General features: G+C 57.5%; 1 protein-coding gene across 2 annotated transcripts; it reads right to left on the bottom strand.

Moving 5' to 3' along the window:
• Positions 1-420: 420 nt before the first annotated feature.
• Positions 421-27,912, bottom strand: SBF1 (SET binding factor 1). 2 transcript variants are annotated; one of them, XM_066254685.1, is made up of 41 exons: positions 27,702-27,912; positions 21,622-21,707; positions 21,044-21,181; positions 20,703-20,861; positions 20,513-20,623; positions 19,803-19,908; positions 19,548-19,680; positions 19,341-19,449; positions 19,139-19,252; positions 18,949-19,026; positions 18,476-18,589; positions 18,272-18,400; positions 18,093-18,191; positions 17,794-17,998; positions 17,602-17,714; positions 16,623-16,772; positions 16,242-16,310; positions 16,004-16,162; positions 15,659-15,921; positions 15,409-15,581; positions 15,255-15,328; positions 14,983-15,178; positions 14,638-14,765; positions 13,991-14,169; positions 13,754-13,890; positions 13,442-13,649; positions 13,092-13,288; positions 12,873-13,010; positions 8,988-9,065; positions 8,493-8,674; positions 8,238-8,417; positions 7,689-7,790; positions 7,429-7,614; positions 7,208-7,334; positions 7,003-7,133; positions 6,699-6,929; positions 2,182-2,289; positions 1,874-2,085; positions 1,118-1,205; positions 915-1,046; positions 421-825 (listed from the first exon to the last, which is right to left on the bottom strand). In XM_066254685.1, the coding sequence occupies exons 1-41, from the start codon at positions 27,754-27,756 to the stop codon at positions 727-729; spliced, it is 5,676 nt and encodes a 1,891-aa protein (XP_066110782.1). In that variant the 5' UTR covers positions 27,757-27,912; the 3' UTR covers positions 421-726. The 2 variants fall into 2 exon arrangements, with proteins under 2 accessions (XP_066110782.1, XP_066110787.1); XM_066254690.1 differs by lacking the exon at positions 8,988-9,065.

Genomic DNA, 27,912 nt, shown 5'->3' with positions numbered 1-27,912 from the left:
TCCCCACATCCTCAAGCATCCTATCTCCCCAGGCAACCCGCCCTCCTAGGCATCTCTGCCCCATCTGACAATAGACCAGCACATCCATGACACCATCCTTCAGCCACTCTGCCCAGTCTGTCCTCTGGACAGCCTCCTGAGAGCCACACAAGTGCCCAACTCTACCTCCCCTTATGAAAACGACTCCTGCTTCACAACGCCAGACACTGCCTGGGCAGGGAGGGAGGTATCCTCAGGCTGTGCTAGCCCCAAGACCACCCGAAGCCAGGGGAATGGGTGGCCAAGCCCCAGGCAGGGGCCCAAAGCCGCCCTCAGGGCTGTGAATGACCTGGCACCAGCACTCAGCCCCCACACAGACCTGAGTACTGAACAGTGGGTGGTGGACTTCTGGGTGGGCTGAGGAGACGCAAGCGCGTGGCACATAGTTAGTTCTCTTTATAGACTCTGGTTGTAGGAACAGGTTGCCTGCGGGCCGGCCGGGGCCACCACGCGGACGGGGCTGGGCTATTTACAGGGCCACCGTGAGGGCTGTACCATAGCGCCTCCCAGTCAGCGCTCAGCCATGACTCCAAAATAAGAGCTGGCAAGGTGGGCAGGGGCTATACACACAAGTTTGGGGGCTGGGCCTCAATACTGTCAAGGGCGAGGGCTGTAAACATGGCCGGGGGGCCCTGCCCACCCCTAGTGGTCTGTAACTGGATGTAGAGCAGCCGAGCAAGGCTGGGCTCAGGCGTCTGACAGGCAGCTCTGGATCTGGTCCACCCACTGCTGGGCCGACGCCACGTCCTGGGCACAGAAGTTGTAAACACGACGCGTCGTCTTCACCTGGGGAGGGCAGGTGGCTGACTCCACGGCCCCACTCCATGGAGCCCCTGCACCACCCACCCCTCTCCTAGACCCTGGCTTCAGCTCACGTCAAAGAAGGCCTTCTCATCCACAGTCTTGGGGGCGCCCATGGTGGGAGTGCCAGGTGCCACAGCCTCCACTTCCGCCAGGTCAATGACACCCTTGCACTCTGTATCCACACGGTGGTCATAGTAGCGCAGCTGAAGGGGTACAGGCCGTCAGGGCAGAGTCCCCAGCCTCCTGCCTCACCCCGTGCCCACTGACCACTCACCTGGTGTTTGGTCTTGTCTAGCACAAACCAGCGGGCCTTCCAGGGTTTCATGAAGGCCCCTTTCTTGTAGAGGGTGCCCTCATAGGACCTATGTTTGCGGTAGAACTAGGGTCAGGCCAGCCATCAAGGCCCAGCCAGGCTCAGACCACAACACCTGTCCCCTCCCCTACTGGCTCAATCCTGGCAGCAAGACCAAGGCCCCTGCCACCAAACTAGAGCACTGGTCAGGGGATCCCGAAGAAGCCTTGGGGCTGTACCCAGAAAGGTGATGGAAAAGGGTCCCCCCACACCCTTTAAGTGACACATGGTCCCACATCAGTCTCATGGTGTCAGGGAGGCAGCCCCACATGCAGGGTAGATAGCACAGATGAGGAGAAATATAGAGCAATCAGGTCTGGGGTAGCAATGTGGCTCCCCCCCCCCCCTCAGGCCTGGAGGGTAAGATGCAGCCTGCCAGGCCCTGGCCTTACCTGGAACATACTTCAACTTCACCTGGCACTTTGCCTGCCCTCAGTACCCACAGTCCCATCACTCTGCTCTTTAGCACCTTAGTCTGACTGTGGTCCAAACCCCTCTAAGCCCACCTGATTCTCCCTAGCAACTGTGTACTTAGGCTCAGTCACCATCATGTCCTCCCCACAAATCCACTCAAGATTGACCGGAAGCTCCCCAAAGACACCAAGCCCCCATCTGAGAGCCACCCAGAGCCCCCCCAGCTCAGAAGTGTCCACACTGCAGCCGGTGGTGCCCTCACACCTGTTCTCACTCTCGGCTGTCTGGAACTGGCTGTACAGGGTGCTTGTGCTGCGGCGGGCAGCCTGGCGGGAGCCGGACGCGGTTGAGCTACTACTCTGGTCACTGTCCAGGCTGAGGCTCAAGGTGGAGCCCACAGGGCCCTCCTGTAGGTACACACCCAGCGAACGGCGGTGGTGGGGCACACTGGACACCAAGAGGGAGCTGGGGGTGCCCTAGGGGCAAGAGATGGGGCCTGTGTCAATGCTGGGTGGTCTCTGCCTCCTTCAAGCAGTAAGCTTACCCAGCCCCCCACACCCACCCCAGCTCACACGTCCATCTGTCCGGCCTTCAAGGCGCTGTGCAGCCTTCACCCGATCCCAGGTGTCCTTCCAACGCTCAGGGGGTCGCCCCAGCTCTGTCTCTAGCCGCTGCAGCTCCTGGGGAAGAATTAGTGAGCTAACATGACTCAGAAAAAAATATATAGCCTGGAACATGAAAAGACAAAAGGAAGGAAAATACAGAAAAGTGAAACAGGAAGAACAGATCTAAACAATGTATAACCGGAGGATAGGAGAAGGCAGCATGGGGGAATAGGCAAAATCAGTAGTTAGAGACAATAGTTAGAAGTTTTACCAAACAGAGGCATCACACAACATAATCAAGAGCACTATAAACCCCAAACAGGATATTACAGAAAAACAGCTGAAATGCAAAGAGAAAATCCCCAAACCTACCAGAAAAACGACATGTTCTCTTCAAAAATACAACAATGACACTGCCAGCTAACTTGAACATAGAAACAGCTAGACTTTGGCCTCTGGCCATGACAGTCATTGGTCCCTGAATAAGCCCACCATAAAAAGCCATGGACTGGATAAGAAGTGCAGCACTGACAACTTGAGACAGGCCAACACCAGGGGCCATCGCTACCATGTGGGGAGGCAGAGCAGAGTCTTGCTGAGCTGAGGAGGCAGTAATAGGAGGCTGGGGAATGCCAGTCTGCGTAGACCTGCAGAAGGGCATAAAAAAGGAGGGGACCAGCACAGGAGAGGAACTCTGAAAATCCACACCAAAGGCCTCCTATTTGGCCAAATCAACCCTTTGAGCAGTACAAACGTTCATGTGCATCTTTGTGCCTCCTGACCATCCAGAGTACAATCGACTTATTTTAAAAATGTGTAAGGCAACATTAAAAAAAGGCAAATGTATATTCTTTCCATAAATTGGTTATCAAACAAACATGATTTTAAGTTAATAAAACTAGAACTGGAACTAATTTCATTTTAAAAAAACAACAACTCACTGCTGGGGGTCAGCAAGCATGAAAAAAACTCATTACTCAAAGGGTTAAATTCCGTGTGCCAGGCAAGATGTCGCAAAGCCTGAGCAGCTACTAAGAAGCTATGAGCTAAATCCGAATTCTAGTGGTTGCACACTGCCACATAGCCAGAGTGGAGGCTCCTTGCTGAACACACCAAACCTTCAATGATAACCCTGGAGAAGCCACATCTTTGAGTAGAGCTTCTCTGAACCTAGAGTAAAGGTGTCTCTAGAGCTGCCCTAACAAAGCTTAGAAACAAACCCTGAAATTATCCAGCTGCACACAAGCTCATTAACTGCTCAAGAATAAAACTCAAGAGTCTGCAAGGAAGACAAGAATCTGATGCTTAACAATGTAGAATCCACAATGTTCAGGTTATAAAAAAATTAGACAAGCAAAAAGGCAGGAAAATGAGACACATATTTAGGGGACAAGCAAAAAGGCAGGAAAATGAGACACATATTTAGGGGAAATTTAAAAGAAACACCCAGAAATGATACTGGTATAATAAGAAATGGAAGAATTATAAATATGAAGATTTAAAGAAATAGATGGGATGGGCATAATGGTTGAACAGATGGGGACTCTCCTGAGAATATAATTATTTAAAAAGAATCATGCCCTGGCCGGTTGGCTCAGCGGTAGAGCGTCAGCCTGGCGTGCGGGGGACCCAGGTTCGATTCCCGGCCAGGGCACATAGGAGAAGCGCCCAATTGCTTCTCTACCCCCCCCTTCCTCTCTGTCTCTTTCTTCCCCTCCCGCAGCCAAGGCTCCATTGGAGCAAAGATGGCCCAGGCGCTGGGGATGGCTCCTTGGCCTCTGCCCCAGGCGCTAGAGTGGCTCTGGTCGCAGCAGAGCGATCCCCCGGAGGGGCAGAGCATCCCCCCTGGTGGGCAGAGTGTCGCCCCTGGTGGGCGTGCCGGGTGGATCCCGGTTGGGCGCATGCGGGAGTCTGTCTGACTGTCTCTCCCCGTTTCCAGCTTCAGAAAAGAAAAAAAAAAAAAAAAGAATCAAATGGAAATTCTAGAGCTGAAAAATTCATTAGATAGGTTTAAGAGCACATAAAAGAAGAAAAAGTGAACTCGAATACAAGGTAATAGAAACATACAAAATGAATTGCAGAGAGAAAAGATTGGAGGAAAAATAAAAGCCTCAGTGACCTATGGGACAATGAAGTCCTAGAGAAAGGAAGAAATCATGCAGAAAAAAACTATTTTTCTAATTTTTCCACGGATTCGAGAAAGAAAGGAAGGGATAAAGAGAGAAACATCAATTCATTGTTCCACTTAGTTGTGCATTTATTGGTCCTGTTTCTTTTTGTTTTTAACTAATTTCAGAGAGGAAGGAAAAGACAAAGACAGAAACATGGATCTGCTCCTGTATGTGCCCTGACCAGGGATCGAAGCCATAACCTCTGTGTTTTAGGACAATGCTCTAACCAACCAAGCTATCTGGCTAGGGCTCACTGGTTATTTCTTGTATGTGCCCTGACTGGAGAATGACCCCATGACCTTGGTGTGTTGGGATGATGCTGCATCCACTGAGCCACCTGGCCAGGGGCCAGAAAAAAATTTAAAATAAATAATAGCCTAAAATATATTAAACTTTATGAAAACTATCATCCTATAGATTTAAGATGCTTAAAGAGCTCCAAGCAGAATGAACACAGAAAAACCATGTGATAGTCAAATTGTTGTAACTAGGCCCTGGCCGGTGGCTCAGTGGTTGGAGCATCGGCCCAGTATGTGGATGTCCCAGGTTCAATCCTGGTCAGCGCACATAGGAGAAGCGACCATTTGCTTCTCTCCCCTTCCTCTCCCTCTTCCCTTTCCGCAGCCAGTGAAACGATTGGTTCAGCCATCTGCCCTGGGTGCTAGAGTAGCTCAGTTGGTCCAAGCACTAGCACAGACAGGGGTTGCCAGGTGGATCCCAGTTGAAGTGCATGTGGGAGTCTATCCTCCTCACTTGGGAAAAATAAAATAAATAAATAAAATCTAAAAAGAAAACTCATGAATTATTTCTGGAATCTTTAATATTTTTGATGACAGGTAACTAAAACCATGGACAAATAAGGAGGGACTACTGTGGTCCCTCACAAGCAATAAAAATAACACAGAGGTATAGCTTAAAAGCCTAATAAAGTAGATAACAGGAAATACTAAAAATAATTGTTAGAAAAAAAGGAGCAAAGAAATAAAAAATAGAAAACAGCAAGAAACTAGACTTCAATGAAACCACATCAATAATCGTAAGTGTAAATGGACTAAAAATTCCAATGAAAACCAGAAACCATCAGAGTAGATGAAAAGAAGTCCCAGCCAGATTCAGAGTACAAGGAATTCATCTTAAATGTAAAGGCAGACCAGGCCCTAGCCGGGTGGGTCAGTGGATAAGGTCGCAGGTTTGAGCCCCAGTCAGGACACGCAAAAGCAACCAATGAATAAACAACTAAAAATGGACAACCAAGTAGAACATTAAGTTGATGCTTCTCTCTCTCAAATCCTCCCCCTCTCAAATCAATGGAAAGACTAAAAAAACAAAAAAAAAAAAGTACCAAGTATAGACAGGAACATACCACACAGACGCAGGTTGTAAGAAAGTTAGTGGCACAATTCACTCCAGACTCCAAGTCTATGAATGTTACCAGGGATAAAGAAGGGTTCTCTTCTGTTCTCTGTGCTTGTGGGTTCTACATCCACAAAACCATGACCCTATGCTATCCCAAATGCCTGGGTGATAGATGCCTTCAGGCCAAGCTGAATGCAGCACTGCTGAAATGTTGCCTAGTGGTTTGCACCACCACCTCAAGATGTAGGAATTAGTGTTTCTACTTCTACTCTCCCCATAAGGAAATTGAAGCACTAATATGCTTAGATATTCCACAAAGCCACACAGTCCATGGTGGGGAGTGCCAACCTTCCCATTGCCTATGACCTCCTGACTGCTCAGCCACTCTACAGAATTCTGGCTGCTAGGTGGCTACCCGGTGTCACCCAGCCCCTATCCCCACACTTCCCCAGCTCCAGGGCTCCTTCCCAGTTCCAGAGCTTGCCCCAATGGATCATAGTTCCTGAGGCAGAACAGATAAGACCTCTAAGGAAGAGAGAAGACCAAATGTCAACCCCAATCTTCCAGGCCCATAGGCATGGTTCTCCTGAAGGGAACACCAGGCAAGTGAACCTGGAAGAGCCACTGCTGACATTAGGAGGGTGGGGCTAGAGCCATCATGGACGTGGGGAAGCCCTGTCTTCTAGGGAAGACCCTACAGGTGGCCAGGGAAAGCAGATGCCCAGAGCACCCAGGTGTTCGTGAAAACAGCCCGTCACCACTGCCTGCAAATGCACACCCAGTGCAGAGCAGGGCCCCAGGGAGCCATGGTCACCACAGGCTGCCAAGATAGGTTGCCGGTAGATGAAGGGCATGGTCTCTGGATGGACGCGCGCGCGCGCACACCACACACACACACACCACACACACACACACACACACACACACACACTGTCTAAGAGTGGGGGGGCCAGGTACCTCCAGCAGGCGTGAGATGGCGTCGGGCTGGGCCCGGGGACGGCTGTCATAGCAGGGCCACACCACACGGCGCCTGCTCTGGGGAGCACCCCCATCATGCCGCTCTTCCTCTGGGGGCTCTGGGGGCCCCTGGGTCAGCTCCCAGTCATAGGGGGGGCCCTCGGCCAGTGTCTCCTGGGTGTAGAAGTCCCATACCTTCAGGTTGGACACATTGCTGTAGGGCCGCAAGACCTGGAGGCAGGAATGGTGTGAGGTACTAGACCAGGCAGAGCCCGCCCGCCTGCCCAGGCCCCGACCAGCTCACCTCCGAGTCCTCCGGCGCGTACATGTAGTTGTAGAACACGGGTGTCCTCTTGCTCAGCCGGTCCACATACTCCCATACAGACCTGCAGGCCTGAGGAGCCCTGCGCTCCCCCTTCTCCTCATACAGCAGCCCTGTGTGGGGCAGCACTGAGCCCCACAGCCGGCACGCACACTCCCCTGCCCCACCCACCACCAGCTGCACTTACCTAGCTCAATGCGCTCATAGTCTGAGTCCAGCAGGAAGGTGCGGAAGCGGCGGGACACGTGATGGTAGCCAAGAAACTTGAGGTAGAAAGGGCTGAACTCGAACTCCATGGGGAATTGCAAGTGGACCTGTACAGGGTCAGGGGTCAGGGGTCAGGGTCAGGAGCCAGGGACCAGGGACCGGGACCTGGGGGCTCAGCCTTCCACACGGCCACCTGTTCACCTGGTGCACACAGTCCAGGAACTGCAGGAAGACAGGTGTAAAGCCGCTGCTCTGCCCAGCCAAGGTGTGGGCCCCACGGTGGCTAAAGCGATGGCCAAAGGACAGCCATTCCTTCTCCACCAGCAGGCGGAAGCCTTCCAGTGTGCGGTAGAAGGGGTCCGAGAGCAGCTGCACCAGGGAGACCACCTGCCAGAACCAACAGCACTCAGGAGGGAACCCAGGGAACCCAGGCCCACCCAGTCGCATGGTCCACTGCGTACCTGGGTGGTGATGTCCCAGCCATCCTCCAGGCTCACCAGGACGGAGGAGCCCGAGTCCAGGAGCTCCACCACCAACACCGACACTTGCAGCAGCTTGTGTATCTGCAGAGAACGGCAGCCCTCAGACCCTAGACCCCAACCAGGCCCAAAACCCACACATCCACAGGAGTGGTAGCCAAGTGGGCACTGCAGCCAGCAAGGTGGGCACAGCGCCAACAGACAGGGTCTGCTCTAGACAGCTGACCACTGCTGCCTCTCACCTTCCCAAGCTCCCCAGGCAACCTATCCTTGGGATGGCCCAGCCACCCCCAAAGGACAGCAGCGGTCCTAACATAGCCGGGCCTGGACTCCCTCCACTACCCAGGTGGGAAGTGGTCATCAATCTCTCCCAGTCAGATAAGTAGCCAAGACCCTGTCTGCTCTTGGTAACAGGTGAGTGGAGGGCCCAGCACCAGGGGTGAGGGGGAGACACAACAGCCCCTTTCCATCTCCTCACCCCCAGGTGGCCCTTGGCCAGAGTGGGGGCAGGGGCAGTAGCAGTACAGAGACCTGGGTCAGCCACTCAGAGTCCTCTAGTGAGCGCAGGAATGTGGCTGGGTCGGGTTCGATGATGGGAGAGCCTGGGACACACGCCTTCAGCAACTTCTTGAAGCTGGTTTTCACCTGCCGCACCTCAAACACCTCAATGGGCACCAGTTCCCATTGCTGCAGGGGGTCTGGCCGTACACCCTAGAGGAGACCAGCATGGTGAGATGTGCCCAGGTCCAGGTCCCCGCCTGGCCTCGTGCACCTACCCAAAGTCACCTTGAGCTGGGCCTTGTCCCCAATGATGTAGAGAGCTGCACGCTGGGGCCGCAGAAAGCCTGGGTCGAGGGGAGCCCCGTTGGCCTGGGGGGGGCCTAGCATGTCTCTGCCTGCTAGCCGGGAGCCCACATCACCACCAAGCCCACCACTGCGCCCGCTGGCCCGGACACTGCCCCATTTACCTGCATAGAGAAACGAGGTAAGCACCGAGCTGGGTTAGGGCACCACTTACCTGGGGCTGAGCTCCCAAGGGCGGGAAAGGAAGGTCAACAGGACCCCACAGGGACCTGTGCCTGCATTAGTGTCAAGGCAGGGGCAGGACTTGGGTGTCAGAATGTTAGTGCCCAGGGCTGTGGCAGGGCTGGGTTACACTGGTCTCTTGCATGGGACCGTTAGTGGCAGGCGTGGAGGACGTTAGTGCCCATGACAAGTCAGTCACACAGGGGCATCGGTGCCAGATGTGGGGGCAGCCAGCCTAAGTGGCCGGTACGGTACCTCGGGGCGCAGTCCGTCTGGAGGCCGAGGCCGCCATGGGGTTGGACAGCGTGGTGACCCTGGCTCTGGGGCTGGGCACTGGGGGGCACATCAGAGAGAAGGCTCAGGCCTGGCCCAGGCTCACAGTATGCCCACCATGGCTGTCCTGTGGACCAAAGGGGCTAGGTTCCCACCAAGCCCCCCAGGAAACCCACAGACAGTAGAGGTCAGTGCTGAGACCTTCTGGGTACCTGGGGGGCAGGCCAGGAAACAGAGGGCTGAGGATGGGTAAGAGGGGTCAGAGGAGTCAGAAACCCTTGGCTCTCTTTAAAATACCTCCTCTGTGACCCGATCCTGGGCCCTTGGACCCCACGGGCACGGCCCCAAACCACTCACAGCACATCCTACCAAGCAGCCTTTGCCCAGCACATAGCAGCAGTACAGGAGGCCCAGATCCTGAGTTCCCAGTCCACAACTAGGAGAGCAGTTCAGTCAAGGACTCAGGCTAACCCAACCCCAGTACCATGCTGGGTTGTGCTGCCCACCAGGGAAGGCAAGGCCCAAGGCTCATGGGCTGGGCTGACCCAGTTAGAGGCACAGGGAACCTCATGAGGCAGCTGCTCCTAAGCCTGCTCCAGCCCTGCTCCAGGCTCACCTGCTTCTGCAGAGAAGGCAGCAGGGACATAGTCTCCTGCCTGCCACAGCAGTCTCCACAGACAAGCATGGCCTTGTGACATGGACAGAGCCTGGACTGTAACCCATGTACAGCTGAGGTCAGCAATAAGGAACAGCCCACACCCTGCACTTGGGAGACACCGGGAGGCAGCACCAGTGGGCTTTGTGGGCAGAGCTGCCCAGGTGACAGTAGGGGGAGACACAAGGTGCCACCAGCACATGCCTCTCAGAACCACTGGAGGTGGAGGATGGCAGCGAGACAGTGTAACAGCAAATCATTTTTTTTTTTTTACAGAGAGAGAGAGACAGACAGACAGACAGACAGACTGGAACAGAGATGAGAAGCATCATCAGTTTTTTGTTGTGACACCTTAGTTATTCATTGATTGCTTTCTCATATGTGCCTTGACTGTGGGCCTTCAGCAGACCAAGTAACCCCTTGCTGGAGCCAGCGACCTTGGGTCCAAGCTGGTGAGATTTTTTGCTCAAACCAGATGAGCCCATGCTTAAGCTGGCAACCTCGGAGTCTCGAACCTGGGTCCTCGGCATCCCAGTCTGACGCTCTACCCACTGTGCTACATACAGCCTGGTCAGGCTGCAAATCATTCTTTTTTTTTTTTTTTTTTTTGTATTTTTCTGAAGCTGGAAACGGGGAGAGACAGTCAGACTCCCGCATGCGCCCGACAGGGATCCACCCCGCATGCCCACCAGGGGGCGATGCTCTGCCCAGCAGGGGGCGATGCTCTGCCCCTCCGGGGCGTTGCTCTGCTCTGGGCGATCAGAGCCACTCTAGCGCCTGGAGCAGAGGCCAAGGAGCCATCCCCAGTGCCCGGGGCATCTTTGCTCCAATGGAGCCTTGGCTGTGGGAGGGGAAGAGGGAGACAGAGAGGAAAGTGGGGTGGGGGGGTGGGGGTGGGGGGAGGGCAGGTGGGGGGGTGGGGGGTGGAGAAGCAAATGGGCGCTTCTCCTGTGTGCCCTGGCCGGGAATCGAACCCGGGTCCCCCTCATGCCAGGCCGACGCTCTACCGCTGAGCCAACCAGCCAGGGCCTGCAAATCATTCTTAAAGATGGACTTTAATGTTTGGAAAACCTAAAAAGCCAGTTGAATTAGAATGGTACTCCTGGCAGAAAAGCGAGGGAACAAGGTCTGTACCCCACAGGGGTGGATGTCAGGTGGCTGTCCCTAGGAGGACATCCCTGTGAGCAACCATGAGGGCAGACTGGCTGATCCTATTCCCAGCCCCCTTCGCCCCAGTGCCCAGCAAGTGGTAACAGATAGAGCATGGAGCCCTGTGAAGTGTGAGCTGAGGCCTATGGGTCAGATCAGAACAGAGGCTGCTCAGATAGCAGAGGAAGTGCCATGGGGGCTGGAGTGGGCTTTGTAGGGACCCCCAGGTCTCACTAGAGAGGGCAAGATCCTCATGTGCTCTGGAGTCCCTCCTTCACAGGAAGGGGTGGTGGGGTCTAAGCCAGGCTGAGGGAGGCGGTAGCATGGACGACAGCAGATTTAGCGTGGGCAGAGAGGGAAGAACCAAGGACAATGCCCAGGCTTCTGGAAGGGTTGGCGTATGGGTAGTGCCACCAGCCCCCATAACCCACCTGTCACCCTAATGCATCAACTGTAGAGAAAAAGACAGACGAACAAGAGGGTAGGGATGGAGGAAACCAGGAAGGCCCGACCAACAAGTGACCCCACTTGACATCTGAACTGGTGTGAGCTAGGGCTCATGAGAAGTGGCCCCTCATGCAGCACCTACAACTCTGAGCCACAATGACCAGGACAGCTCCAGGTGTGGTATCATCAGTCATACCCACCAAACCTCCCAGATGGACACTGTCACCACATCTGCCAATGTATAAGCTGGGGGGTGGGAGGGTGCGCTCAGGCCAGCATCTGGACGAGTCAGGCCCATGTGGGCAGCTTCCCAGACCTTGTGCTTCTAGTGTGGAGATAAGACCTGCCAGCACAGATGAGAGCCCAACAGACACCAGGCTCTAGGAATCAAGGACCAATGTAGGATGGACTGCAGCTGGAGCCATAAGTTTGAGGACCAACCCCGAGAAGCACCAGCATCCGCCAATCAGGCCAAGAGGGTAAGCTAGACAGGGCCCGACCATCAGTGAGGATCCAGCAGCAGGGGAGGAGGGGGATAAGGTCAAATAGGAGAGATGGGGGCAGATGGGGGATGGGGAGACAGGGTCAGATGAAGATGGGATCAGATGGGGACAGGGTCAGATGGGGGGGGAGATGGGATCAGATGGGGGGGACGAGGTCAGATGAGGGAGACAAGGTGATAGAGGCAGATGACAGAGACAGGGTTAGACAGGATGGGGGGAGGTGGGAGAGGAGGGGCAGCCAGAAGCAGATGGGATCAGGGGAAATGCAAAGCGGGAGAAGTATCTGCCTTGGAGAGAGACTCCTGAGGAGGACCCTCCTCCCTTACTACACAATGAGGCCTTGTGGGCACTTTTCCTGTCTGGGCCTTTCCCCGGTGCCCAGCATTCACCTGGCTCACCACAGGTCCTCTTCCTGTTGCACCAGAAAGCCAGACCACCCCTGTACAGGGGTCACCTCCCTTCGTGAACAGCAGTACATGCTTTTGAATCCCCCAGCACCTCTGGGGCCACCCCACACCAGTATCCCTGATGCAAGGGAGGGGTCCAGTGATGGCCCCTGGGCCCTCACCCTGACCTTCAAGGCCTGGTGCCTTCTCTGCAAACTAGGACAATGGGACCCCACCATGTAGGACAGGGAGTCATCAGGAGAAGTGCAGGCTTGTGAGCAGGGCTGGGTGTGAACAGAGGCAAGGAGAGTCCCATGGGCATGGATCCACCTGGGGACAGGTCCCGTGTGCATTAAGGTGCCCATGGTGGGGACAGAGATGGAAAAACTCATGTAAACAAGGCCTGAGAGGCCAGAACAGATACAGAGCAGAGAGGCCACAGAGAAAATGGCCTGGGTGGAGAGTGGGCTGTGTTGACAGTGAGGGGGCAACATAGGGATAGGGACCAGATGGCAGTTTTGAGGGCTGTGTCCAGGAAAGACCAGGCGTCAAGGAGTTCAGTGGGGTGGGAAAGGAGTGACCAGAGCAGAGGCTTAAGGCACTTACCTGGCTCCATGCTGGGTCCTCTTCCTCTTTTCACACCCCAAACATTCTGCCCCCTCACTGGCCTGACCTCCATATGTCACCACAACCCCCAAAAGTCCCCCGGCCCTTGAGCACCCCTCACCGTGACTGCCCATGTGGGCCGATGAGAAGCCGCTGAGGGTGTTGCGCCCCGATGTGTCAGCATAGCGGGGCATGGAGCTGACCACGGCTTGCAGGTACTTCTCCTGCTCTAAGCTGCTGGAGTCTGCCTGAGACTGGCCTGGGGGAGGAGGCAGCACTGTAGCAGGCATGGGGCATGGGGCATGGGGCACAGGACATGTGTGAGAATGAGAGAGGGTACCTGGAGAAGGCGTATTCTGGGCCTTGAAGAGGCCGACGACACCCTTACTGTGCAAGCCCCCCGAGCGTAGCAGTACCGCCTTGGAGCGCCCACTGCGCCAGCAGACCACAGGAAAGCGGTTCTGGCGGTAGCAGCGGGAGACACGCTGCAGGGCATTGTCCTGGACGCTCTGGGGCACGATCAGCAGCCCAGGGTAGCTGTGAGGAGGTGGGCATGGGGATGAAGCAGCTTGCAGGTAACAGGCTGTGTAAAGGGCTGTCCCCCACACCTACAGACCCAGGGCAGTCCCAGCCCTGTGGCTTCCTAGAGGCCACCCGACTAAAAGTGGCAGCCCCACACCAGCTGCTTACCTGCGGCAGATGGCGTACATGCGGTTGACTGGAGAGATGCGAAAGGGCTCAGACTTGGCACGGCTCAGGCTGCTGCTCAGTGTACCCAGACCCAGGCGCTGGTAGTCCCTGCAGCACGCCCGCTCCACTAGGCTGCTCATGGTCATGCGGTCAGAGGGCTTCAGGGCCGAGGATGGGGTCAGTGTGCTGGGCTCCAGTTCCTCTGACACTGAGGCAGGCCGGCACTTAGGAGTCATCACCTACAGAGCACCAGGTCCCCGCTCTGCACACAGGGTCTCCACCCTGACCACCCCAGACTGCCTGCACTCCCACCTGAGATCTCATCCTCCTGGTCCTCTGGGGGTGGCTGCCCCCGGTGCTCCCAGCTGGGGGGATTGTACTTCTTCCGAGTGACATACTGCCGTCCGATGGTCTTCTTGGCATTCTTCACGAGGTTCCGGGACAGTGTCCTGGGGTGTGCAGGGTCAGCAGAATAAGATGAACAGGCACAGAAATGCACACACAGTGGTTTTGGGGGGGATCCCCTGGCCTTCGGTCCCCACTCCAGACCTGAGGGAGGGACCCTTCTCCTTGCTGGCTCGGGGCGGTCGTCCAGGTGTGTGAGAGGAGCCCAGGGTGAACGCAAAGGTGCCTCTGATGTCTGGTGGGTACCGCAGCTTGTGTAGCTGCTTACGAAAAAGCTCTGCATTGTCAGACCCAACCTCCTCGTCAAAGGCCATCTTCAGCAGCTGCAACAGACAAAAGGGCTCAGAGGTCTGGCAGCTCTACGCCTGGCCATGACCACTAAGGCAGGCATGCTTACAGGAAGCCCCTGTGCCTAATAAGATGGATGGTAAAGACCTTGTAGCTGGAGAAAACCCTGGGGGTAGGGGCAGACCCACTGCACAGCTGAAAAGGGCACCCTTGTCTCTCCCTCACACTGGGCCACACGAGGGCCTGGTGTGGTACATCCTCCCAAGGGAGCACCATCAGGACAGAGGGCACACCAGGGGCTACTTGCTTTGCTGCCAGAACAGAAGTGAGGCTGAGGAACACAATCTCTAATGGCATTCTCCACCTAATCTGCTTCGACTTTGGCTGTGCTGAGCTTTGTGCATGCTCCAGACACGACAGGGCTCCACAGAGAAAACAGGTATTCCTGTTCCCTGGTCAAAGGTCAGCAGGCCACCCCACTGCATCCCACCCCGCTAGCCCACCTGGAATGTGCAGGAGCGCAGCTGCAGCCCGTCCTGCAGGAACTGGTCCACAGGGGTCTGGACACTGATGCGCTTCTCCTTGGTCAGCGCAGCCACCGGGAAGGAGCGGATCACCACCTGTTCCCCTACTTTTAACAGGCCAGGCAGAGAGTTAGAGGGTCAAGAGAGGACAGGTCACAGTATCAGGATCCCAGAACTAAGGGGACATAGTCTGGTGGGGGAGAAGCAGTGACCTATGTCCCACAGAGACCCTGTGCCTGAGAGGGGAAAGGAGAGGTAGGGAATGTCCTACTCACCCCAAAGAGCTGGAAGTGGGGCAAGGGCAGAAGCAGTGTGCAGACTTACCCAGGGGGTCAGTGGGCATCCCCGTGAAGATGACCCGGTAGGTGGTGAGGAAGACAGCGCCTTCAGCCGGGAGCAGTGCTGGACCACCTCCACTTCCCCCTGAGCCCTCTTCACGCCCGTCAGGGAGCAGGTAGACGCGCAAGCCATCCAGCACACACTCCTCACCGGGCAGCAGGCGTGGCCGCAGCAGTTTTGGCTGCTCAGACACAGGAGAAGCACCTTAGGACATAGCCCAGGCCCTGGAGCTGCAGCCCCACCAGGCCCTAACGCACCTTCTGGATGGGGCGCAATCTCGTGCTCTCCCGCTGCACGGCCTCCAGGGTCTCGATGTGCATCTGGACGATGTCTGGGAAACAGCAGTCCTCACCCCTGGGTCCCCACACCCACTGCCTGAGGGGTGTGTTTCCATACCCAGACCCCCCATACCTGGCACCATGACATGCAGCCCCTTGAGATGGTCGCTGGTGACCCCACTCTCTGTGCAGACCTTGTCCACGAAGCGGTTGATGAAGCGGACCACAGTCCCAGCCACATCGCAGGTCTCTGCATCCTCAAAGCCACTTTCTGTGTCGTAACTCTCTGCCACACTGCCCGCCATGCTAGAAAGGAGGGGCATGGTGAGCACAAGACCCACCCATCCAAGCCCCCTCCACCCAAGCCACAGAGGCCAGCCCACCTGCTGGTGACCAGGCTGTTGCTGGCGCTCTCCAGGTCGCCTAGGCCCACGCGCTCACGCAGCAGGCGGCTCTTGCTGGAGTCGAGGGGCAGCAGCAGGTAGCTCATGCGGTTGGCATAGTGGATAGCCTGGCTGAACACTGTACTTTCCTCCTTCTGCACCAGCTCCTGCTGCTTCTCACGGCTCAGCATTGGCCACAGACGCTGCTGCTCAGACGCCACATCCAGGGCGGAACGCTCGTCCAGTGCAGATGCCTCCCCAACCTGCCATACCAACAAGGGTGAGCCAAGTGTGAGCCAGGGACGAGCCAGCCCCCCGCCCCAGGTCCAGTGGACCTCCACACACTTGGGAGGGGTCTTGGTCTTCTGCAGGTTCCAGGTAGAGGGCTCGGATGTGAGTCTGTACATCCCCGTAGAACATCGCCTCCCAGAACTGGGGTGTGCTCCACACTACATGCTCTTGCACACAGCTGTACGCAAACTGCGTCACCCCCGAGCTCAGCTTCTGCAAAGGTCAGGTGGGTGTCAGTGGAGGCAGTGAGAAGGGGAGGGGATAGGGACACACCAGGCCACCCAACACTCACCCTGCAGAAGGCTGTGACCAGGGGCAGCAGAGCAGCTGCGATACCATGCTCATCCAAGGAAGTGCAGTCCTGTGATAGAGCCTGAGCTGTCAGAACCCTCTCCCCAACACCTCCCGACGGCACCACTGCCAGCCATGGTCCCTGAACCTTCTCCAAGGGCTGCCTGGGGCAGAGGTTCGGGAAGGACACCCCAGCACTCACATCCAACAAGGATCTTTTCTTGCTCCCCTACTAGATCCCCACCCACTGACTAGGGCCTCCCTCATCCACTGGCAGTGCCAGGTACCCCATGGACCACATGCCTGTGTAGACAGGGGTCGTCTGAGAGCTGCACACTGAGCAGACCGGGGATCTTCTGTGGGTCCCATGCTACCACCTCACCTGCAGGCAGCAGTTCATCATGCGGACAACAAAGTCAAACTGCTGGTGGTCCAGGACTGCCCGGTTCTGCTGCACGTGCAGGTGCAGCTCTTGTGCAAGGCATCGGCGGGCCGCTCGCCCCTTCAGGGCCCTCAGCACAGCTGGGAGCAGCTAGGGACAGGGAGCACGAGGCTGAGGCATGAGCCTATATGGGGAACTTCAACCATGCCCTGGAAGGGCAGGAGGGAGGCACGGGGATAGCCCTGGCACAGAGACAACGAAGGGAATGGAGAACAGGGCAGACCTGGGGCAAGAGCCTAGGCTCTAAGCACAAGACAGCCAGAAGCTGTCCAGGTGAGGTGTGACCACACACTAGGGCCTCATGGCCTCCACACACAAAGCACATGCAGGCAGAGACAGGAGGATGCTGGCAGCACGCTCACCAACCAGTGCACTAACGGGCTCTGCAGGGAGGCCCCACGGCCCTGAGCACCAGCACTCACTATGTCCAGTGTGCAATCACAAGCCTGCTGTTAATTGTAAACAACTGGGAACCCACATTCCCAGGGGAGGGGCTGGCACAAAGCGGGGTGCCTCACGGGGGCTTGTGCAGCTTTGAAACATGAGGAAGACTCAAAAACTGGCTGTTGTGAGACACCCCAGGTGTTAATGAATACCACAAAGCGAAGCAGTAAGTGAGCTCCGTTTTCCATCAACTTTTCAAAAAAATGACATGCACCGGTCAACACTTTGTGTGTGTGTGTGTGTGAAGGATGAAGAAACCTACAAGTAGGAACCTTTTGGGGTTCTAATGTCTACAAATTGAAGGGAATCCTTCTCACTGAACCTCCCAGCAGGGCTCACCCAGCAGTGCTGACATGGAGGGAACCCAAGACCTGGCACCCACCTCCCTTCCTGCCAGCCCAGCCTCTGCAGCTGCCCGTAGGTGAACAAGAGACCCCAGCTTAGGGTCCAGTGCTCCGGCACCCAGTGCTCTCACCTTCTTGGCCTCAAGCATCTTCCCCTCAAACACATATGAGATGCAGTTTCGAACCACCTCCAGTCTGCGAGCACTGTTGCCATGGAGCCCACTACTCCGCTCCAGGATGGCAGCTAGGGAGCAAAGAACACACTTACCTCTGACCTCATGCCCACCCTAAGCCATACTCAGGGCCTCCTCCCTGTTACGCACTCATGGGGGGCCCTGAAGGTACAGTGGTCCTCCTCTCGGCCTTCACAGCTGGGGGTGCGCCCTGCATCTTGGCCGTGGCCTGGTCCACAATCCACTGCACCATGCCCTCGTCCAGGCGGGGGAATGGCCGGGGCGCCCGCCGCAGATGGCTGGCCTCCCCTGGCCTCTGTACCTTGTGCATAGCCACAGCAGGGTATGGGTTCTCCTGAGAGGACACAGGCAGGCATGGGCAAGCAGCCTAGGGCTGGGGCAGCACAGTGACCTCCCTGGGCTGGCCCACCCCTCTGCTGCCTGCCTACGTTCTTATAGAGCTGCTCTGCCAGTTCCTTGACATGACGCAGGACTCGCTGTGGGTGGTTCTCATCTGCCCGTATCCGTGTCACCTCATGGGCCACCAGCTGCAGGAGGAAGCAGGGTCAGGCTGCTGGCCAGGAAGGGGTGGGGTTGGGGGTTCCTCCCAACTGGGGCGGAGGCACACCTCATCAAACAGGTCCGTAGGGCGATAGGGGACCCCGCGCTCTGACACAAAGCCTGCAAAAGCCATGCCCTCCAGCACCTTCATCAGGAAGTCGTCTTCCACCAGCCCACGCTGGCCCAGGAAGGCTGCCTGAGGTACATGAGGAGGTCAGCCCTTGGGCATTTACTCCTGCCTTTCCCGCCCCACCCCCAACCCGGCACCCACCTTGTGAAAGCGGATGACAGGCTCTGGGTGGATGCGGACCATGTGCAGACACCAGCGGTAGCCCTGGAGGAGCTGAGCAAACAGTCGCAGAAAAACAGCACGCAGCTCCTTGTCCTGGGGCAAGTGAGTGTCAGGTGAGTGCTGGGTCCCTAAACAAGGCAGCCTTTACCCTCCACCCACCCCAGACTCCGCCCCCTTCAACCCAATCCCTGTGCACACGCTGTCCAGATCTCCCCAGGCACCTCTGACCCTCCTCTCCCTCCAATCTTCCTCCACACAGAGCACAGGGATGCCCCAGAGACCAAGGTGACAATCTGCACAGGGCCCTCGGTGCTCAACACCCCACGTAGCCCTGTGACCAGCTGAAGGGGTGGCACACTGCTCATATTGCCAGCTGACCATCAGTGACAGCAGACCTAAGGAAAAGGCAGAGGAGGGTGTGGGCCTTTAATGGGCGCTGCAGTGACCCCCACCTGCATCTTCAGGGAGGAGGCAGACGTTGTGGGGGGCGGGAAGGCAAGATCAGCCAACTCCAGCTCTGGGTCCAGGACCTGCAGCAACAGAGTGGAGCACAGTCAGCTGCACATCAGCCCTGGGCTTTGAGTTTTCCTGCCTGCCAAGTGGCCCTGCCCCAGCCTCCCTAGGCCCCAAGCCCTGCCTCACCATGCTCAGAACACTGTGTGTCTGACTCTGCAATGGCTCTGGCAGAGGTGGAATGTGCACACACTCAGGGACAGTCACTGTCCCTCCATCCAGATCAGCCACAATCACATCCAGCTGTGGACCAAAGGCAGTGATTGATTAGGGACCTGCAAGCTGGTCAGCAGGGCCTGGAGCATGAGGTAGACAGAAACATGACCCTCACCAGCTCCTGGGTCTCCGCCTGGAAGGCTGCGTGGACACCGATGATGAAGGGCGTGGGTGTGCTGAGGACCTCCAGGAGCTGTGCCGGCAGGATGGGCACATAGGTGAAGCTGCAATAGGCCAGGGCTCAGTGTGGGGGCCTCACAGAGGTTGGGCTGGGTGGAGGGGCCAAGCACAGGGACTGAGGTGGTGGGCATGGGGTAGGCACCTATATCGGAGGGGGAACAGCAGTGCCAGGAGCCCCCGGCAGGCGTCTGAGAGGCGCTGGTAGCTCCGGGACAGGAAGAGCACCTTGTGCTCAGTGAGGGCAGCGCAGAACAAAGACAGCACATTGGTGATGCCTGAAGGAGAAAAATAGGCTTGCAGGGCTGTGGGGGTCCACCCCACTGTGGCCTATACACAGTGAGAACTTCAACCAGGGAAGGAAAGGGAGGCCCTGAAAGATGGGGACTGCTGGACTCACCTAGCTGGCGGAAGAGCAGGGCCACGCTGCAGCGGCTGATGGGCAGTGAGTCAGCAAGTGGGGTCTGGATGACCTGCCGGTCACCAGCCCCCAAAGAGATGGTTCTCTGTGAAAGAGAGGAACCACTGCTCAGTGGCTCTGACCAAACCTGTGTCTGCCCAGAGCTCTGTGGCCTCAGCAGGACTGATGGACTGACAGAGCCAGAGAAGGGACTGGCTGGGATGGTGGCATGGCAAAAAAAATGCCATGCCAGCTTCTGCTGGCCCAAGCATACTGCACAGAGAACTCAGGGCCTCTGACCTGGGGCAGGGATGGGTCTGGGTGGGCAGAAGAAACAAAGAATCCATACCACTCCATCCTCAACAGAGTCCAGCTGCACAGGACAGACGGGCAGAGAGACACAGTTAGACACACCCGCACATGGGGGCACGGACAGAGAAGCTGACATGAACATCCAGAGACAGGCACACCCAAGGAACGAGAGGACAGAAAAACTGAAAGGTGCCAGGTAGAGAGCCAGGCAAGACATGGGAAACACAGGCGAGTAGGCAGGGCCGAGGACAGGTCACAGCTGACATCAGCACCAAGACACAAGAGTGTCCAAGGGCTGGGGCTGCACTCAGCCTAGGCTGGACTTGAAGTGCCTACCAGGCCCCAACCCCACAGCCACGGGAGCTTGGAGGGCCCCAGCAGCTGCCCCCAAGACCCACCTGTGAGCCCCCAGCCAGGGGGATGATGCAGGTGAGCAAGTTCCCAATCACGTTCTCCAGGCTCACATTCAGGCCCTCCACGTGGATGGTATAGATAAGACCCAAGCTGTTCTGCAAAGACCATAGGCGAGAATGGCAGCAGCTGGCAGGAGACCCATGTCGTGCCTCCCACCCTGGCTGCCCACCTCACCCTGAACACCTCCGCGTGGTCCAGCCGAGACACCAGCACCAGAGTCTTTGGAGCAAAGAGCTGGCCAGGTGGGCCAGGCACTGCAGGTGACAGTCGCCTGGGGCCTCCCTCCTCTGCCTCATCTTCCCTCACGGCTGCATTCTCAGTGCACACACCTTCCTGTGGACACAAACTGTTTGCTCGGCTCTCAGGAATGTCCAGTGAACCCGGGGGAGAACACAGGTGACTCCTCTGGGAACTCCAGACTCTATCAGGACCAGCCACAGACAGAGAGACCCACCCAGGGGCAGGGGCAGGAGCTCAGCCCTATTCGGGCTGCACCCCAGAGCCCCTAAGCTGACCTGTGTGGGCTCTGCTGGCTCCCAGAAAGTCAAGCAGGCACAGTAGTGCCGTTCGGAGTTGATGTCAGTGAGGACAGCAACAAAGAAGGTGGGTGGGTTCCTCTCAGGACACAGCTGCCACCCGCTGGGCTGGCAAAACTATGGGGATGGAGAGGTCAGAGGTCAGCAGTCAGCTCCCTCCACACCCTGCCACACAGCATATGCACAGCCAGGGCCTGGACGTTAGGTTCCCGTGCAGCAGGCAGCATCTCATTCAGCCACCCCAGGTGCACCTCGCCTCCTGACCTCAGCCTGCATCCCCCTAAAAGGGAGTAAAGAGCCGTGTGGGGCGAGGACGTTGTGATGAAGGACATGCTCCCCATTGTGAGAAGGGAGGATGACATGACATGGGCACCAAGCAACATGCCAGTCAAGCCAGTGCCCCCGCTCTCCACCCTCTGAAGCAGCTCAGACTTATCCCCAGTGGGGGCCCAGCCTCATGGAGGCTCCTCACAGTCCTCCAGGGACAGTGGCAGAATGCTGGCCCGGCCCCACCCAGCAGCTAGCCTCCAGTTGCCCTGTCTCAGCACCCCACTCACCAGCTCGATGCCCTGAGGGAAGGGGTTGTCCTCCCAGTCCTTCTCCGGGAAGCGCTGCAGGATCTGGCCCTGACCTTCCCCACTCCCTGAGGACAGGAGCAGGTGGTCAGAGCACCTGCCACTTCCCACACCCCACCCAGGCAGGAGCCTTGAGGGTCTCAGATGACAACCTCGAAGCCCTGGGTGAAAATATCCCCCATCCCTATTCTTAACTGGCACCAGACCAGCCTGAGCTCCCAGACCTATAATTTCCCTAAAAATAGTCCTGTAAGAGGCCATTAGGTAACCACAGACCTCAGGGCCACCAGAGGGCACAGAGCAAAGCCCCTGCTGTGGGACTGGGGTCCTTCCCTGCTCCCACTCCCACTTCCAGGCCTGGTCCCACTGTGTCAACATCCCCAGCCAGAACCCGCCTCTGGCGTGCTGCACGCCAGCCAACTGCACAGCACACACCCCTTCAGTGACAGAGCAGTACTTCCAGACCGTTCGACAGCCAATCCCAGCTTAGGCACCAGGCCCTCACAATGCCCCTGGCCTGACAAGTGGTAAGCACCAGGACAGTGGGGACCTGGTAGCTTAGTGCCTAGCCCCGCTTCCTGGCTCTGCCTCACCCACCAGCCCAAGGCTCATTTTAGAGGCACAGAGGCCTCACACACATGGTCTATGGCAGAAGAAAAAAAAGACCACCTGTGCCCACAGTTCCAAATGCTGCTTTGTCCCCACTGCCTCAGAGACAGGCAGGCCCAGCAGAGCCAACAGAAAACAGCCAACAGAACACAGAGAGGAGTGTCAGCCGGCAGGAAGGTAGGGACCTGGTCTCAGGACACCTACTGAAGGAGTGCCCACCCGAGCACTAAGGATCTAGCAACTTTGAGGAGTGCTGAAGGGGTGGCACACAGCCACAGTCAGGCCAGGGAGAGGGCCAGGGGCAGGAGGCCCATATCCCTGTTTGTGGCCCTGAGCAGGATGCACCCCCCACGCCAGCCTGTTAGCTACCAATGTATTCCCCAAAGATCCCTCCACTCCTTGGAACTCCAGGGTCCTCTAAGCCCCCTATCTTCTGCTTTCCCCACTCCATGCCCAAGGCACTGCTCCTAGGTCTGGGTCACACCAATGAGGACAGCTGGCAGTCCCTGCCTCTTGCTTACCCCTGACAGAGCTAAACCAGGAGGCATGACCAGGCCACGTCAGGGGACTCTGGAGAATAGACACTAGTTTCTGCTTTTCCTCTAGATCCCACCCAGCATGGCAGCAGGATGAACCGGGAAAAGACAAAAGCTTTTCCACGATCACCTCCCACGCACAACATGCAGGACCCACAGGTGCCTCTCTCTGCTTGGCTCAGCTTCAACACCGCCCACAGCAGCAGGTAAGGGGAGGGACTCAGCAGGAAGCCTTTACAAGGCAGTCCCCAGGCCCAGAGCCCAGAAAGAGCACTCTGGAGACCATCCTCCAGGATCCTGGAGGCAATGCCAAGGTCAGCAGCCAGCAGGTTGCTGCTGGGCTGGAGGTGGCGGGAGGTGGTGGGTGAGGAGCCATGACTCTTGAGACACAAAACCTCAGCTTCCTGCTCCCCTCCCCCTCCTACCACCGACACTGAGGTGAGGTGGCAGACAAGAGGTGGCGGAAATGCACAGAGGTGTCTCTGCTGGTGCCATACCTACCTACACACATGCCCACAGCCCACCAAGACAAAGTTCCCTGGCGTCCCTCCTGGCCCACCCCCAAGGGCCACTCTTGACAGGCCCAGGCTGGGGCCTGAAGTATGGCTCCCACCTCATGCTCTTCAGCTGACTTGTGTGCAGCCCCAAACCACTATCTGGGCCCAGGTCTGGCTGGCGCCCAGGGCTCATCCAGTTCTTGCCACGAGGCAGCAGGCGGAGGAAAAAAGCACACCAGGACAGCAGCTTCTGCCCCATAGCCTTCCTCCAAGGCCAGGCAGGCAGGCAGGCAGCCCTTGGAGGGTTACTCTCAGCAGCCTCTTCCCCCAGGGAAGTGGACAGAGTAGCTGGCCATTGTCCATCACTCACCTTCCTCACCCCATCCCTACTACATTCATCATGAAATGTCAATTGCAAAGCCCAGTTGCAGGCTCCACCCTCCAAAATAGGAACTGGACACTTTCCTTGAATTGTCCAAACTACTTATAGGGGCAGGTGGCTGGGCATGGTGGGAGAGCATCCCCCTACCAGCACCTTCTCTGAGCCACGATAACACCAAACTTGACCTTCAAGACTTAGCCCAAAGAGTGTTCCCACCTCTGGGCAGCTGTCTGTACTCTCCCTGAGCCTGGGGCCAGTAGTGGAACCCCCAGGATCTCCCTCCCTTCACCAAACCCCTTGGTGATTCCTGGTGCATCTGTCGGCCACCTGGACCAGATGGGAGCTCCATGAACAAGAAACTACGTTAATCTGTCCTTTACATACCTGTGCCCGGCACAGACCATGGCCTAATTAGGGCTTCCTGGATGCATACAACCAGCTACACAGCCATCCTCCCACAGCCAGCCCACTCACATCCCACAAGCAAACAGGTTCCTCAGTCAGAAGTGTGGGGCAGCTTCCGGAGCCCCAGGGTGCTCCAGGACATGGCAGGCCCTCCCTGGAAGGGCACATGATTGAGAAACCCTGGCTCCTGGTCTCTCCCAACCCTTCTCTGAGACTCTGTCCCACACCTCAGCTCTCTGCTAGCAGGGGCCAGGCTGCAGCTTGGCTTTGGGCCTACATCCTAGGATAGGGGTGGGTTCTGCCACATCCTCCAGTATCCTTCTCTTGCTGGAGCCCATGTAGCCACGGAAGTAACCTTCTGCTGCTGTTAGCTCACAGTGACCAGCACAGGTGTGCATCACAGGGTGGGACTCTGTGGGGGGCCCCTCAGGGGAAGGGCACTAAAGTCCCATGAGACACAGATAGGGACAAGAGCTTCCTCTCGTAGCCACATCCCTACAGACACCCCCGTGTGGGCTGCAGGCCTGCACAAGGGGCGGGAGAACACAGCATGCATCCTGTCATCTGATGGCAGCACCCGTCACCAGTGCCAGGCTCCAAGGCTTGAAGGGCTACATGGGCCAGCATGCACTGTGGGCAGAGGCAAGGGAGGGTGCACACACCCTGGGACCAACACAACCACAGGGAAGAAAAGAAGGAAGCACCCTCCTGCTGCCCTTACCCCCACAACCAGCCACATCAGCAGGACACATGCAGAGGGGCTTTGACCTTGCCAGGGCTATTCCCTTTCCCCTCCCAGCCAGACCAGACTGGCTCTGACCCAAGGCCTTGGACCCTTCAGCTTCCAGGCTGGTAACCAACCGAGGCCACCCCAAACAGCCCCAACCTGCTCCAGAGGGAGGGCAGAAACATGGGTGTGGAGAGTCGATGGGGCAAGGAATGTGACCAGCTCAGCATGGTCAGGACTGAAAGAGGCCAGGCCATGGGACGGAGGTGGGCTTTCTTCTCAAATGCTCAGGTGTGTGTTGGGGGGAGATCTGCCCACAGCACCAAATGGGGTCCAGCCCCTACTCCCTGGCAGATACTCACTTGGTCAGGTCAAGTGCATCTCTGGCTCCCAAAGGCTACTCAGTGTTAAAACAGCTGACCACTCTCAGGGCCCTCTCAGACCAGGATCTGGACACAGGTGGTCTATCTGGCCCCAAGGGCCACCCTTGACAAGCCCAGACTGGCACCTGAGGTATAGCTCCTCCCCCCATGCTCTCATTTTCAAACCAGGCCCAGGGTACCTGTATTCTTATAAGGAGGTGCTTCCACTCACCAGAGGAGGCGCCTGCACCCTCTTAAATGAAAAAAAGGGGGGGGTCCTGCCCAACCCCCTCCCTCTCTCCTGCCTGGACAGAGGTCTGCCAGGTGGTGACCATAAAACCAGGAAGCTCACTCTGGCGAGACTCCGAGACTCAGCACCCAGGTCCTGCACCCTGTAGCTCGGGACCAAGGACAAGACATCACAACCCTCCCAAACCCTCTCCACCAAACCTGCAGACCCTGCATCCCTGCCTTGATGTCCTAGACAGGGGTCCTCCACCTCCTGCAGAGGTGCCCATTCTGTCTGTACCTAGGGGTGTCCACACACCGCTGTTTGCCATTAATAAGACACCCACCATTTCCGAGCCTCCCATGTGAGCAGCTTCATGTACTGTCCATCTCATGCTCACAGCAGCTTGGAAGGTCTGTGCAACTCATCTCACCTCCAAATGAGGAAACTGAGGTGCAGAGAGCAGAAAGACTGGCCCAAGGTCACAGAGCTATCAAGTGGCAAAGCAAGGACTACTGACCCCCATGTGATGCTCCTCTGCTTCAGGTTTCCCCCACCAGCTGGTTCTGTCCTTGGCCCCATATGCCAGGCCCCAGCCTATGGGCTTATTCTTCACAAGAATGGACGAGTCCTGCCAAGGGAAGCCCTAAGGCTGGGTGGCTAGCCAACAGCTGAAAGCAGTGGTTATGAGGCTACAGAGCTCCCCACCCCTAAGACAGTGGACAGCCTGAAAATCACTCCTTTCAGCCACTCACAGAGTAAACGGCACTGTGGGCTCCAGCCTTCCCCTGTCCTGCTCAAAGGGCACACATGCCTGAGGTGCACACCCTGTGAGCACACGTGTCACAGTTAACTGGTCATGGAGCCCACCCATGCCTCTTCTCGCCTCCCTCACATTCACCCTCAACCCCACACCCCCACCCTGCTGCCAACACCAACAGCATACCTCCCACCTGGCTTCTACCTGTGGTCTCTGTCTTCTCAGGCCCTCTGCACACCACCCTCAGCATCATCAGCCTCTAAACCTGTTCTGTTTGAGCAGCCTCTGCATGGCACCCAGCCCAGGCCCCCCACACGGGTCAGCCCCACAACCAGCTGTGTTTCACTGGATCCCATGCACCCTTCTGCAGGCCTGCACAACACTGACAGTAAGCCCACCATGTGCAAATTGGTTCTTGTCCAAAGTAGCTCCATCTCTGGAGGGAAAGGCACACTCATGCCTGAGGGTATCAGGGATGCATTCAGATACAGGGGAGCAAGTATTGAGTGGGAGGGCTCTGAGGAGGCTCTGCCATACCCATGGCCCAGACGGCAGAGGAGACCAAGTCTGGATGGTGACAAGAAGCAGGGTAGACTATCAGCTCAGGGGTCAGCCCAGCCTGACCCCACAGCCCATCTGCCCACCCCCTGATGACACACACTGCCCACAGCACGGCTCTGGGTTAGCCTGGGTGCAAGTCCTGGCCCCTCCTGTGGAGGCTCAGCCCAAGCACTCAACTCTCTGCCCTGAGCCTGCGCTGTGAGTGGGGGATATAGCAGGGACACCTCGGTGGACTGCTGGGAGAAAGAATGAAGTCAGGCACACAAAGGGTTATGCAGGGCCTGGCACGCAGAGCTTGCTCCCCAGGCTGCTGTCACCACGGCTGTCGCTGATGTCATTGTCAGGCTCTGTTTTCTCCTACTCCCTGGGCTGAAGGGCTCTCAGACACGGGCGCTTACCCTAGACACAGACCTCCGGGACCTGGCCATCAATCACCACACTGATCCCCCACCCAGGGCTTGGCTTGCAAGGAACGGCAGGCCCTTCGCCAGGAACCTCTTCTGTCTACCTCTACATTTCCTCCTGAAATCCTTCAGTTCCAGCTCAAGCACCACCTCTTCATGAAGTAATCCCTGAACCCCACGCCCCCTTGCGCATCCCACCAGACCTCCGGGACGCAAGGCCCCGCGCTGGGCCTGTGCTTCAAACCCGCACTGGAGTCAGAGGAGGGTCTTGCAAGCGAACTATTGTGTCCCCAGAGGCTAAGCCATCCGGCATTCGGCCCTGGCGGAGAGCGCGTCCCACCTGGGCCCATCCAGCTCCCGGCTGAAGCTGCACACCCGGCTCTGCCCCGAGTGTGGCGGGCAGATGCAGACCCGTCTCACCGCCCGGCCGGCCTCGGGACGTCATGACGACCCTCCGCGACTCAGGCCCCCGGGCCCAGGCTCTCCGGCGTCGGCGCGGCAGGTGTCCCGGAAAACCGTGCCACTGGCGGGGCGGCCCCGGCCCGGTGGCCCCGACCGCCCCTCCCCAGTCCCCGGTCCCCGGCACTCACCGCGCGGATGCGGCCCGAACGCCACCAGCACGAAGTAGTCCGCGAGCCGCGCCATGGCAAGGGGCGCAGGCGGGCTCCGCGGCTCGGGGACGCGAAGGCGGCGCGCTCATGGCCCGGCCCCGGCCCGCGCACTCCAGACACCCCGGATCTGCTCCGCGGCGGCAGCCAGGGCTTCCGCCGCCATCTTCCCAGCCAGCCGGCCCGCCCGGCC

This window comes from Saccopteryx bilineata, chromosome 1, assembly GCF_036850765.1.
Source record: "Saccopteryx bilineata isolate mSacBil1 chromosome 1, mSacBil1_pri_phased_curated, whole genome shotgun sequence".
NCBI classification, from domain to species: domain Eukaryota; kingdom Metazoa; phylum Chordata; class Mammalia; order Chiroptera; family Emballonuridae; genus Saccopteryx; species Saccopteryx bilineata.
This window is presented reverse-complemented; position numbering and strand designations above follow the sequence as displayed.